Source organism: Anopheles cruzii, chromosome 3, assembly GCF_943734635.1.
Source record: "Anopheles cruzii chromosome 3, idAnoCruzAS_RS32_06, whole genome shotgun sequence".
Classification (NCBI taxonomy): Eukaryota; Metazoa; Arthropoda; class Insecta; order Diptera; family Culicidae; genus Anopheles; species Anopheles cruzii.
The window spans coordinates 45,053,818-45,067,736 of record NC_069145.1 but is presented as its reverse complement, the minus strand read 5'-3'; the positions used below and the strand labels follow the sequence as shown (position 1 = coordinate 45,067,736).

The following is a 13,919-nucleotide window of genomic DNA, read 5'->3' as shown; positions in this document are numbered from 1 at the left end:
ATCGAATGTAGCGTGTATACGGCGTGTGTGTGGCTGGCGTACGTGTAAGTTTAAATATTAGTACATCAAACAGCCAGTAATGTAGAACCTGTTGATACTGGCGCTGGGTGGGTGCCGGTTGCTGCCGGGCGGCGCTGCCAAGACGTGGAGCATGTTTATCTTCAATGGTAGACACCTTTTTTGGCTACAGATAATGTCTATATCGGCCAGAACTTGACGCACGGTTTTGTGAGAATGGGAAAACCTCAGCACCGTACGACGAGAGTGAACGGGACCGAGGATTAGGATAGGTGCAAATGTGGTGCGATTTGAATCGCGATGAGCGTTCGGCGTTCGAGGCGCACATTTCAAGGTCGAAATATCTCAACAAACCACACCTTTACCCCAAATGGTTCGAGCAATGGCTATTAATGCTACTTTACTGTTTTTCTATACCAATTTATGTTCATAACTTTATAACAGTTTCTGCAATACTGTTATGGAATGTAAACACAATATCCATGTAATACTCTCCGATTATTGTAAAGGATTGATCGGCTGTGCCTCGGGGCAGTTCCGTTTCCTTCCGTTGCCCGAGGTTCTGCACGAAACGGCCAGCATAGGATGGAAGTTCAGTGTCTAGCTGTAAAATAAAAGAAATTACTTTGGCCCAATGCTTTCCATGTTAGAGCCCATTTCTAATCGTTCAAGCGCTGCAACAATCGCTGTCCGTGTGTACCTTTTCAATTCGTTCCGTACCCTCAGTAATTTAAACTCGAGTTAATCTTTACGGTGCGGTCTGTTTCCTTTGCCCCGGGAGAAAGAATAAGCTTCACTCGCTAACCGGCAAGCACCGGCAACAAACAGTGCAACATGGGCAGCACGGGTGCCCGGGCGGGAACAATGGGTAACGATCTTTTTCAGGACATCTTCCGGACGGAAATGAAGGAAGACGCGAAATTTGCCCCCGGAACCATGCTGTCGTTCTACGGATTTTGAAGTCCTTTCGGATCAAAACATGGGTGCAGTGCAGCGCATATTGGCGCAGGATTCTTTATTAAAACAAACACGAAGCACGCTCGCACTCTTTACTAACTGATTCGATTTCTGATTAATCGCATCCTCTTTTACGTATATCCAGTTTCAATATGTTAAATTGCACACGTGCAGCGTTGCGTAATATAGCATTTACAATGTACATGTATTATTGTATTATTGACGGGCGTGTTACTTGCTGGCCGAACGTGCCAAAACACAGTCGGGCATCAAAACAAACATCGTAGGCCCAAAGCAAGATGACACTTTTATTATATTGCCTGCCAGCTATTCTTCTTCGTTTTCGGAGCGAACGACATGTTTTGTCTGCCAAATAAAAGATGTTTTGCTCACATCCCACCAGGAACCGGATGTAGATCCCCTGATCCCTTGAGTCCAGTGTCCGAAAACGCCTTTCCCGGAGAATGACCTTTTTCTTACTGCCAAACGCAACTTCCTGTCACCGTTTGCATGACGTTTGGCTTCGACAGGGAAAAAGGTGTCATTGCTTCATAGCAATAAGGAATAGGATCTAGATTAGGTAGCAGCATGGGCATCGGTAGCCATGAATGATGCGTGAAAGTGATAATCATTATGTTCTGCTGTCAGGGTGTATGGAAAAGGCACTGCACCGGTGGCCGTGCATCTGAGCAAACAGAACGGCGCTGGTCGATTCTTTTACATTTAATTGTGGCATAAAGGCACAACAGTTTACAACCAGTCCTACGCCGGCCCGATCCAAAGGCCTTTGGCTGCCATTGTAACGGCGGCCAACACCTTCAAGATGGATGGCTTCAATCGAAAGCCCGTACGAACGGGTCGCTTCTCCAAGATGAGCTTTTCCTCCGTCGTGTCCGCCGGCGTAAGAAAGCAAGCAGCCCGGGACCCTGGGATGTCCGGTGTACTGTGCATAACCGGGCCCGGTGGCCCATGGCAGCAGCAAGGAGCAACGGGTAAAAAGGTACGACACATACGAGTACCGTGGCGAAGCCTGAAACGATTATCAAGCTGAGCAAACATCATTAGGCCGGACGGAGCACACGAGATCATACACGGGGACCCTGGTACGGAGCTACCACGTGTATAGGCTTGTGTCTCACCGGGTCCCCGGGTGTTAACTGTGTGCCGCACTCCAAAACGGCCGCTGCCAAGACGCCTGGTCACGGTCCGAAAGACGATAACAAAGATGCTGCTGCCGTTTTCGGTTGCTGCCCCGGCTGCGGAGTCGTACTCGAAAGACTATTTGCTTAGGTGGGCCTTCAATTAGAAGCACTACGCTGTCGAGGCTCCTCACACACTGCAGATAACTATTTGGTGCTGGAGGTGCCACGTCAGGGTCCTAAAACACAGCTCTTAATCACTGCCCATTTTTTAACGTTTGTCAGCGCTTTAGTGACGTCCATTGGCAGGCAGCTTTTGCCGACTTCGGTGGCCCGGATTTGCAACTGTTTTCATTACTTTCCCGAATCAACCTAGTTTATCACCGACACCGGTTGGAAATTAAATGTCGTTCGGCCTCGCGCCGATCTGGCGACCTGCTTCGGTTTCTTTGTAACGATGGCCATCGAAGGGGTTGCCCTTGTGTGTTGCCACACTGTTACCACAAGCACTTGAATCTTAATTGGTAAACATATTTTTTACAGTTCTCGTCGGCCGAGCCGGAACCACCAAACCCTGGGTGTGCCCCGACAGGACCGGGGTACCGTTTGACCCGCCTGAAGTACGTTTTCCACTCTTTTCTCTCTTCGGCGTGAAGTCTCTTATGCTCTCGAGCGGCCTACCCCTTTTCATTTTTATGAACGGTCCAGCCCCGCAACCAGCACTGCACCAGTTCCACACACAGTTCTTCATTGATAGTTAAAATGTGTACAATCTCCCACCGAAAGTCCTCCCCGAGAATTACTCAATTTTCACAAATAGCCCAAAAACATTAACCGCCATTATTACCATTTCAGCAGCAGACCCGAGCCGGGCCGATCTGCACCGGATGCTGCAGGCGACAAACGGCCCACCAAAAAGAAAAAAACTCACACCCAACAAGGACGCAACTGAAACGAGCCGTGCGGTGTGAGGGAGTAATAGGAGCACCGACCGAACCGGGGCCGAACATTATTGTAACGATTAGTTTCAATTGCCCACGAGAAGGCTCGCCGCTGAAGTGTAGCCAATAGTAGCGTGAAGGAGCACTTATGCGTTTTCCGATTTCGCTGCCGCGTTCATGTCGGCGCGTCCCGTCATGTGGTGGGCTTTGCGTTCGTTCGTACGCTCTTCCTTCCCGGTCGGAGCGTGTGCTTATAAATAATGTTCCAAGTGCGATTTTTTCATTGACCTTTTATATCGCCGGTAAATCCTTTTGCGCGGGTTGAATGGAAGGGTGCAAGATGATGTGCACACCGTCGTGACCGGGGCACGGGCACGGGGGCTGGCAAACTGCAACAAACCGATTGTTACACTTCTCCGGCTCTCGTGTTTTTGTGTTTCCTTTTTCGATTGCTGATTGTAGGCCCCCGCGGTACGCCGTTCCTCGTGTATGTTTTCATTTTTCTCCCACACTAAGAAGCAGCTACACACTTCATTTCGCTCTGTTGCCATTATCCTTTTTCAGCGGAAGCTGTTGTGCCGGCAAGACAAGGACCGAAGTGCGCTGTTTGGCCGCACAGGTTCATGTTTGTTTGGAGGCTCAATGTTTATGTGTATCCTTCGTTTACCACTTCGGGCGATAGCTTGGCAAATTGATGCGATAAAAGAATGGGTTACGCGCATTCTATGCGACTTAATCCGTCAATCACACAGTACAAAAAGAATGCGTGAAACAATTCGTGAATTAGAAAGGAAAGTTTGGCATGTATCCATCCATTTTACAAACATTTGTTGCTATCCTCAGACCCACCAAGACAGCTTACTCCATCGTAAGGGAACAAATTATCGTCAAAGCAAATTAATATGTAATCTCTTTCCCTTTGGCTCCTTGCATACGACCTTTTTTTAGCAAGAAGTAAATATATAACATTTCCCACACACACGCAGCACCTTCAAGGAACGTTCCCGTGCCTTGGACGGCGCTTCCGCTCCCCGCTTCTCACCGATCGACGGCTCACATCGTAATAATGATAAAAGTCTCCATTAACGACATCACTCTCCGGTGGCCCTCGGTGGTGTGTTTCCTCGCCCTGGGTACAACTTAAAGGACCCCACACCGAAGCCGTCGTCTCGTCACGATAATGAAAACACGCTGCTCAATCTTGGCGGGTCGCGCTTTGCCGCCTTTAATTTCCAGCCATCAACTCGGTCGCGCTCGGTGGGCTTTCTGCCGGCTTTCCTAGGCCGACGTTTTCTCCGAGATATTAAAATAAAACATCTCCTCGGCCTCAGGGCGCCCGTGCCGTGGCCCGGTCACGTTTCGTGCGCCCGGGTTCGTGCGTTTCGTGCGCGAGGAGGAGAAATAAAAACGGCCATATTTGTTTGTTTAGCTCCGCCTTATTCTTTGCTCCTGCGAAAGCTCTGCTCCGAGCGTGCGGTTGTCGTGGCGTGTGTGTTGCTGGTGCTTTATTATGTCTTGTTGTTTTTTTTTTTGTTTTTGGATTTGGTCGTTGTCTTGCTCTCAGCTCCTCGGCAGCCTCGGCTGCTGCTGCTGATGCTGTGGATGGTGGGTGACTTTGTCTCTACCTCAGCCCCCGGTGGGGGAAGGTGGCATTTTCCGCCTCACCGTGGCTTCGAGACATACTTTCGAACGGCCAGAAATCTTCTTTCTCCGTCCGACGAACATGCACGGGTGGTGTTTGCAGTGATGCCTCTCCGACTTCGTGAGACGTTCGCCGATTTCTTGCGTGTGTTTGCGTGTGTTTTCGGATGCTTACACCTCCTGGCCAGACTACCCATCCACCCCGCTGGTAAACATTACCGACCATTTGCGATGCTTCACGGCCACCGGAGGAACGTAAGTGCGGCATCCCTTTCCGGGAGAGAGGGCGCAACTTTCATCCCCTTTCGTAACAAGATACATGCCCATAAAGAGCGAACCGAAGCCCCCACACATACACACACACGCACCCTGATACATGCACGAAGGCACATAAACCACCATCGGCGAGTGAGGCCTCTCCTTGCACGTCGGAGGTGAAATTGAAGATAAACGAGAACGATACCGGCGATGCACGTTGGCCACCAAGACGGTGACGGAACCGACAGCAGTGAAGACGGGCGAGGAGAGCGAAAGAGTGGAAAAGTTCCCCTGGGATGCGTTGGCTATGCATGGTTGCACAAATAAGCGGCCCCAGGCCTGACCGTCGTGCCCGTCTTTGTCGGAGGCACAACGTCGCCTCTGGTTGTGAATTAAAATTAATAAAAAATCAATCAACTATGCATCAATGGAGCGCACGTATGTCCTCCACTGACAGCTATAAAGACTTTAGAAATGCAATCGGTGCCAAATATAACAGGGGAACATATTCAAAACGACGTAAAAGGGTGCAATTCATATTGCATAACTTTTGGCGCTTTTTCGCGTTCTCGGTAATGGCTCCTAACCTATTGATTAATCTTGCTGCAATAAATGTCCGAAGATTTAATGGTTCTCGAACCATGTATTTGCAGTTTACTGAACCGTAAGTAACTAAAATTTTATTGCCTTACCAAACAAACAATAGGAATAAGATACAACGCATTAGGTGACGTTTCGCACCACACCGGACTTAAAGCCATAATTATTATGATACTAGCACATACTTTACCGGGTTTTGCTGTGTTGGGGCTGTTTTTTTTTCATTAATAGGACACACTAATTGTTCTTCTGAGTCGAGCAGCACGGAAGTGACGCCAGGCGGCCGGCTCTCGTGTGCAGCCCAAATGCACTTCACGATCGATAAGCAAATAACTCGACGGAATGGCACGATGAGGTATTGATGCGATTACGAAATATTTGCGAAATGCATTTTGCGCCGTTGTTGACACACTTTCGCCACATCGCCGGTGTCGTCGTGTTCGTCGGGGCTGCGGGTGGCCTCCGCAAACCGTCAGCCACTCACTCTGATGGCTCCGTCTTTGTCCCCGAGCCCTCTTGGGGTGCAGTTTGACTAGCATTTTCGAAAGCCTTGGCGGCATCTGCGTTTGTTGCCGGTAACATTAGCGTCACCGCGTACGATCTTCGCCGTGTTTTGCTTTTGTCTCTCGGGAAGGGCTGCGAATTGCGTTTTGCTGCGTTTTACTTACACTAATGCCGTGCCGTGAGGTTTTATCGACTACTCTAGCACCCTCTTTGGTGGCGGGACCCGGCACCAATCGTACCTCAATGAGGTGCCGCCAATCACTACCTAAACTGCAGTTACTGTATTGATTCATAAAATTTGCTGCACATTGGTGCCTTGAACAAACGAAAAGATCAATAAGGGTGAAGAGATTCAAATGGAAGTAAGGTATAGAAGGTTTTTACTGGGACGGAATTTAAATAAAACATCGTTGTCATGCACCACTTTTTTATCACGATGGGTTGAGCCGAAAGTACGTGGACTCTTCGCGATTTGAATCCAACAATAAATAAGATAAGTAATAATTAAATAAATAACGTTGTGAATAAATCCTTCGCTTCTCCAGTTGTTTTGGTAGCAATGTTAAACGAAATGAGTTAGTTTATTTCTAACTATTCACTTATAGCTCATTTAGTCGGGTCACCTGAAGCAATTCGTGTTCGATTCTTGTGCCTCAAAATGCACAAAGAGAGCCCAAAGTTCTAAACGTTTTGGTCGATTTTTTTTACCAAAACAGCATTTAGCTTAATGTATGTATGTTTGAGAAAATCGTTAACACATGTCTATTACCTCAGAAGGAGCTTAGTTGGAAGGCAACAAAAGAACATGTTTTCAAATGTGAGAATTTGAAACTCAATCCCAAAAGCAAAACTAAAGTGTCAGAATTAATATATAAAAATGAATTCACAACAACTAAGAAACGGTTCACAAATTGCATAAAACTAATGTAAAAAATATTTCGCGTCTTGGCACAATAGTTTCACTCTTGAACATAAAAGTCAAAGTGTATTTTAATCACTTTATTAATTTGTTTTTTGTATTAATACTTTTATAATGTGCCCTGACTGTTCATCCTGATTCTTATGAGACAATAAAATATATAAATAAACAACTCTCAAGCGATGATCATAAATGTTCGTAACAAACAAACAAATGCGCTACCAAACATTGCTTTTCCTTTTTGTTGACACTTTCACAATGCTTTTGGCACAAACAGCAAGAAATCTTAGATTCATGTTTAACAGCACAAACCGCGGATTCTTCATTTGCATTATTGCATTCGATGGAGTCGCACATTCCACGAAGGATAACTTTTCTCGCCATTTTCCTATTGCTTCGTTCATCTTGTGCTTGGTCTAAAAAATAGCATCACTCAAAGTTGTGGTGACAAATATTTGCTTTCAAATAAGTTGGCAAATCAATAAAATACACAAATGAACGGTTGTCGTTCGGCGATGGCGGAACAGCAACAAGAAAGTAGAAGTAGACGTGCAAAACACAAATCGACAACAGGGCCAACGGGAAACAGAACTGGAAATGAGAATAATAAAACCGCTACATCTTGCGTTCTGTTAGTACGTTGCACATTTTTATGATTTATTTTCCTCCGTTCGGTCGCCAAGCCACACGGCACGGCCATCTTTGGCCACGCTTTGTTATGCTTCCTTGGCTGTCCCTGGCCCAGCTTCGAGAGTAAGGCCAAGGATTGGTTTTAGTTGATGAGTGGTCCGTGTTATTTTTAGCAACAAGTTTTATTTTCTTCTTCCGCATTTTCTTGGACCGCACCGGGACGCCCGGACGGACCATCATAGCGTGATGTGTGCGACACAGCGAACGGTTAAGTAATTTTATTGTACACCGACCGCAACGCACCGTTTCCTGAATTCGGTTGCCAATCGTCCTGTTGGTCCCGCTAGGTCCCGATGGAAAAAGGAAAACATCAACAAAACTGTTTCGAAAAAGTAAAGCCAATGAAAACCGGCTATCACTTTTGGGTGGAAACATGCCGAACTTGAAAGGAACTATTCCGCCAGCACGCTCTCGACCAGCCGCACTGCGGAACTCGGCGGTGGTGGTGTTTTCTTTTAGTCTTTGTTTGGTTTCAGTTTTTCGGGGGATTTTTTGTAGAGACGCGCGGCCTGTTTTGACCGTTTAGCCACTCGACTCTGGGGCACATTTCGGTTTCGTTTTGGAGGTAAATATGCGTTTTCGTCTTCGTATGAACAGTTTTTTTTTTCCATCTCCTTATCCTTAGGTGTGTTTTGACATCTCGGCGTATGCGCGTCTCTTTCATCTTGACACTCTGGTTTCCTTGCCCCCCGGTCTGTCTCACTCTCTGCCTCTCTCTCGCTCTCTTACTCGGTCTGTTTCGTCTCACCTGCGCCGAAGGAATACCCTTTTACAAAATGGATCTTCCTTTTGTCATAATCACGCAGTAATTCAATTTTCGACTGTGTCAATATTTGCCCGAGGATGGGTGGTCCTTCTCAGGGCCACCTTTCCCCATTTCCTGGCCCGACTTCCTCCACCGCCGGCCAACCAAATATCTCATCCTGGACCGGGACAGCGAGCGAATGGTATGCTCGGAGGAGTGCCGGACGCTTTGAACGATCCGAAAGGCCTCAGACAGGTATCTGAAGAAGGTGTGAGCATGACAGATAATGGCGCATCCCCGCCAGTGTGTCATGATGATGACTTAATTTCGCAATTGCGGTACCATCGGCTTGGTGCTTCACCGGTATTCGCTGCAAAGCGCCGAAGTCTTTAATATGTGTGGTATTAGTTAAAAAACTTTTCACCTAAATCCAGCCTTGCTTGGACTGATTGTCGGCTGCCAGCGTCCTTATATTTAATTCCTCACCCCTTTCTCTGTCCTCAAGAACAGCGCGTACTAGTATTTAATTCAAATAAGGTATTGGAAAAGCTATTAAAACAAGATCGCCAATCGCGTCGAGAAGGAATAAGAAGAATTTCAAACGAACTTCTGGCTGCGTACAAAAATATTTGAAACTTTAAAACGAATGATTTCATAACTGAAATGTTTCACACCATTTGATGCAATGATATGAAATATTTCCAGATGTCACAATGTTTGGTACAAAAAATGCCGGCTACAGCTGAAACTGACAGTTCCGTCTGTTTCACAACAAACATTTCATAACCCGGATTTGCCGATGCGGATTTTCCGTATTAAAATACCATAAAACTTTACGCATTGAACTCTCATGATAGAAGCAAGAGTATAAATTACATTACGTTACTATTTCGCAATTAGTTTTCAATGATAAATCTAAGGTTTCTCGCAAGAAGGTGATTACATTTGCCCGGCCGACCGGAGAAAACAGTAACTAAACGTATTGTTTATGATTTCAGAGTCTTAGGAAATGAGCTGTTCCACTCGAGGATTCGCACCGACAGCAGCACCAGAAGTGTACGGCTGCGGCCGCTACATTTTGGTGCGGTAATGTGCAAACGCCGGAAGACTGACGAAGAGAAGCACGCGATAGAGTTTGCACCGAAGAAGAAGAACAAACCACAGACGGCCGGAGTGGTGGACATCTGGAGAAACATGACGGTCGAGGATCTCGCGCGCTCTTGCCAGCTGGAGGTCGAACACATCCAGGAGGCGATGCTGTACGTGAAGGGAGTCGGAAGCATCGAACGTCAGGCCCGGCTCGAAGATCCTCGTGTGATAAAGGACATTGCTAGCAAGTGCGGCTTTAGGACAAAGATCGTTGCTGCGTCGGTTGATGAGGACGAGTCACAGAAGGATCGCGACGTCTTACCACGGCCTCCGCCAGCACCAGAAAATCTCAGTGATCGTCCTCCCGTCGTAACGGTGATGGGTCACGTGGATCACGGCAAAACAACACTCCTGGATTCGTTGCGTGGGGCTTCCGTGGCAGCCAGTGAGGCCGGAGGAATAACACAGCACATCGGTGCGTTTACCGTCGAGCTGGACAATGGCGAGAAGGTTACTTTCCTCGATACGCCGGGACACGCAGCGTTCAGTGCGATGCGTGCACGAGGTGCCAACCTTACGGACATCATTGTGCTGGTCGTGGCCGCCGAGGACGGTGTTATGGAACAGACGAAGGAAGTTCTCCGGTTAGCCAAGGAGCAAGCCGTCCCGATTATAGTGGCCATCAACAAGATCGATAAACCGGGCACGGACATCGACAGGGTTAAGAGAGACCTTTCACAACACGGCCTCGCGCTGGAGGGTTACGGGGGCGATACGATTGCCGTCGGTGTGTCGGCCCTTCACGGTACCAATCTGGGCGAACTGACGGAGGCGGTCAGCACCCAAGCCACGCTGATGGGACTTAAAGGTGAATATACAGGACCCGTCGAAGGCGTTGTGGTGGAATCGAAGGTGGATTCCCATCGAGGAAAACTGTCGACGGCCATCGTTTCCCGCGGAACGCTGCGAAAGGGCGCGGTACTAGTGAGTGGACAGGCGTGGGCTAAAGTTCGTGGGTTGTTCGATCACGCGGGACATCCGATCTCGGCCGTCACTCCCGGAATGCCGGTGGAGGTTTTGGGCTGGCGAGAACTGCCGCTGGCCGGAGAGCAGATACTAGAGGTGGACTCGGAAAAGATTGCACACTCGGTGCTGCGCTGGCGTACCAATCAGGCGATGAAGGAGAAAGCGCTAAGCGATGCGGAAATGATCAGTCTCAAGCGAATGGAACACGACGAACAGTACAAAGCGGAACGGGAGAAGGCTCGCTTGGCCGGGTTTTATCGTCGTAAACCGCAAGGACCGCGACAAAAGGAGTCGGCTCAGGACACCGGGGTGCCTCGGGTCAATGTGATAGTCAAGGGAGATGTGCACGGTTCCGTGGAAGCCATTCTGGACGTTTTGGATACATACGACGACAACGACCGGTGTCGCCTGGATGTGATCCATTACGCAGTGGGCGACGTCAACGAAAGCGACCTCGAGCTGGCGCAGCTCTTCGATGCGCTCATCTACGCATTTTCGGTAAATGTTCCAAAGAAACCGGTCAAGGGCGTATCGATGCGACCCGTCAACATCATCTACCGGTTGGTGGATGACTTGAAGAAAGAAATCAACACCAAACTGCCGCTGGTCGATGTAGAGGAGGAGGTCGGCGAAGCGAACGTGATGCAACTGTTCGATATCAACGAAGGACGGCGTAAAGTAACGGTTTTGGGGTGTCGCTGTACGGCAGGACTGCTGAAAAAATCGCACATGTATAAAGTGAAGCGAAACGGGGAAGTTATCGCTCAAGGGCTGCGCCTGGAATCGATGCGGCATCTGAAAAATGAGGTGGACAGCGTCAAGAAGGACGTTGAGTGTGGTCTGCGACTAAACGATCAGTTGCTCGAGATGAAGGCGGGCGACACGATCGTCTGTTATCAGATGAACAAGGTACCGCAGGAGACTGAATGGGATCCAGGTTTTTGAATTGATGTGCTGAAAGGCGGACCTAAAACGATTAGTTATAACAGAGGCTAGCATTAATTTAATAATTTGCTCGACACTGGTGATTAAATGATGAAGACACAATTTTTGTAGTACGATGCATCTCTTTTAATATTATTGAAAGAATCGTAAAAAAAGAAAGTGGTTGTAACACCAGAGGGTCCTTATCAGTTCGCGTTGGAGATTGATATCAACCTTATTGGTTTATTGCCCGCAATTGATTGACTGATTCTATGATCATGAAGCGGTTAGCGGTCTAGCAAAGGACTCTGTTATTTTCGTCCTTGTTTGGAACTTTCCAATCCTTATGAAAGGAATCTTGGATACTTCCTGCACGAAGAATGGGCTTCCTCGGTGGGGCAGCGGTTAAGGTCACATCGGATTCCTTCGATTCGTTTTTCCAGTGGGCATTTTCCCGCACTTTCAATCGAAAGGCGAGGAAAATTGAATGTTTGGTGGGAAATGTCGGTTGGGAAATTGAATCTTCGAAAATTGCGTGCGATATTTTTTTAAAGCGTCCTCTATGGGATAGAAACGGAAACTTCGTTAGCCAATACACATGACTCACAGCACTTTTGAAAGACAGCATCTTTTAAACGGTGTCTGTCGCCCCGTTGTGTTTCTTTTTGAATAAACAACCTTAGCCATGAACACTTTTTGTTTAACATTGTTCACTTTGGTATTTATGTTTTCTAAGGCTCGTTCTAAGATCATCCGTCTCGGTGCATCGTTTAATCGATTTCTAAGCGAAAGACGTCAGTTCGAATCCTGACAGTGGTAATCAACTTGAGTGGAAAACTTTAAGGTAAATCTAAATAAGGATGCTACTACGGCTGTGCACAATGTTCTAATAATAATGACAAAACTAACGGTTCTTAATTTCAAAATCGGTAAAAAGAATCAAACGGTGTTCCCAGTGTTGACGATCAATATACAGTCGTCTAATATGTTTCCAGCTTCTCTAACTGTGCGGCTGCGCGAGGTGTCACAGATGTCTCAAATTCTAAGGACGGCACAAGCTGCCGTGCAGTGCGGTTAAACAATTAGAAAACAATAAGTCCTTACTGAACGCTGCTCTAAGCCCACTCTGCTTTCTGGCAGTAGTTTTAAATGCTTTCTCTCGACACAGCACATCAAATGAAATGCTCGGAGAGCATAATTAGCTGCGTAATGGGTACCTTAAGGGCCAATCAAAGGAGAGAAGCGTATTCGTTAATTAAAAAGCAGTCGTACTATCGCCCTTCGTCGGGCCCCGGGGGATAAACGAAACACGAATCGGTTCTGTCACACCAATGATATGTTTGTAACGAGCTGCTCTATCAGCTTGGGCGTTAAAAATGAACACTAGGCGAGCGCACCGTGCCCTAGGCCATACCGTCCATACCGCTCCAGGAGGAGGTCCCCTGGCGCGAGCGCGCGCGCGCACAGTTCCAATCTTAGAAAATCGGCCCGAGCATCGATAGTGAGAGGAGCCGTCATCATTTACACGAAGTGCTGGAATGTTAAGTAACGGAGCGGGGCCGTAAATAGTTTCGTGCGTTTTAAAAACGGTTGCGGCCCCCAGGGCTCCGGTACGCTCGGAGGACAAGTGATCGTCGCGGTCGATTCTTGGCCGTGCGGGAGAATATCTTCCGTCGAAAGGAAAACAAACAGCCGCGGAAGCGCGGGTCGCTGTTGGGAATGCTTTGGTTTTCCGCCTGTTTTCCTAGCCACAGCGTACAACAACACTCACCTCGTTGGAGGCAGCGAAAGCGAGATAGCGAGAGGCCAGACCAGTGCAACCCGGCCCGGGCCTTTCTCCGCGTGTCAGACGGTACGCTCTGTTTACCGTGGGACCCCACACGCCTGGAATCACGCGGAGGATTCCCCGAGATTTCGTCATCCGAAGCTTACCTTGAACCACATCGCCCGAAGATGGATGTTGGCAGATATGTAATTTTCCAGTCAGATGGCTCCCGGCGCAGTAGTAGCAGCTGGAGAGAGCCGACGACAGAACGCGGCCGCCCGAGTGAGACATCAGAGTCGTCGGTTGGCAGTGGCTTCGACGCATGTTTCGGGAGTACCGCCACTGGAGCGGGAATCCCACCCGGGTATGCGCTTCATGCAACGCACGATGATAGGAATGCACCCGGAGACAAATTTGCCGGTGCAGCTGAAGTGCTGAGAGCTGGGCCCAGCCAGTTGCAGTTGGTTGAGCGTGGACCGAGACTCCCGTGAGACTGATCGCCTCCGAGACCGCAATGCGCGGTTCGAGATCAATCATTTTCGATTCCGCTGACGCTGCAGATGACGATGACGGTCGAACCGGTGAATGCCGAGGCCGCCAAAGCGAAAGACACAGAGATAGAAAGAGAGGCGGATTTTTTTGTCGTCCACCGGGAGTGTGGGCCGGGTCGCCTCTGATCGGCGGAAGATCGATTGATTCGTTC

At 48.3% G+C, this 13,919-nt stretch overlaps 1 protein-coding gene across 1 annotated transcript; it reads left to right on the top strand.

The window, feature by feature from the left end:
* The first annotated feature begins 5,595 nt into the window (after positions 1 to 5,595).
* Positions 5,596 to 11,472, top strand: LOC128270476 (translation initiation factor IF-2, mitochondrial). Its single transcript, XM_053007879.1, has 2 exons — positions 5,596 to 5,618; positions 9,411 to 11,472. Exons 1-2 carry the CDS (start codon positions 5,596 to 5,598, stop codon positions 11,470 to 11,472), a joined length of 2,085 nt encoding a protein of 694 aa, XP_052863839.1.
* Positions 11,473 to 13,919: the final 2,447 nt, after the last annotated feature.

Excerpts from the sequence above, each read along its gene's own strand:
- LOC128270476 (XM_053007879.1), top strand. The coding sequence starts at position 5,596 with ATGTATTTGCAGTTTACTGAACC. Across the intron at positions 5,619-9,410 it reads TATTTGCAGTTTACTGAACC|AGTCTTAGGAAATGAGCTGT; the intron begins GTAAGTAACTAA and ends TTATGATTTCAG.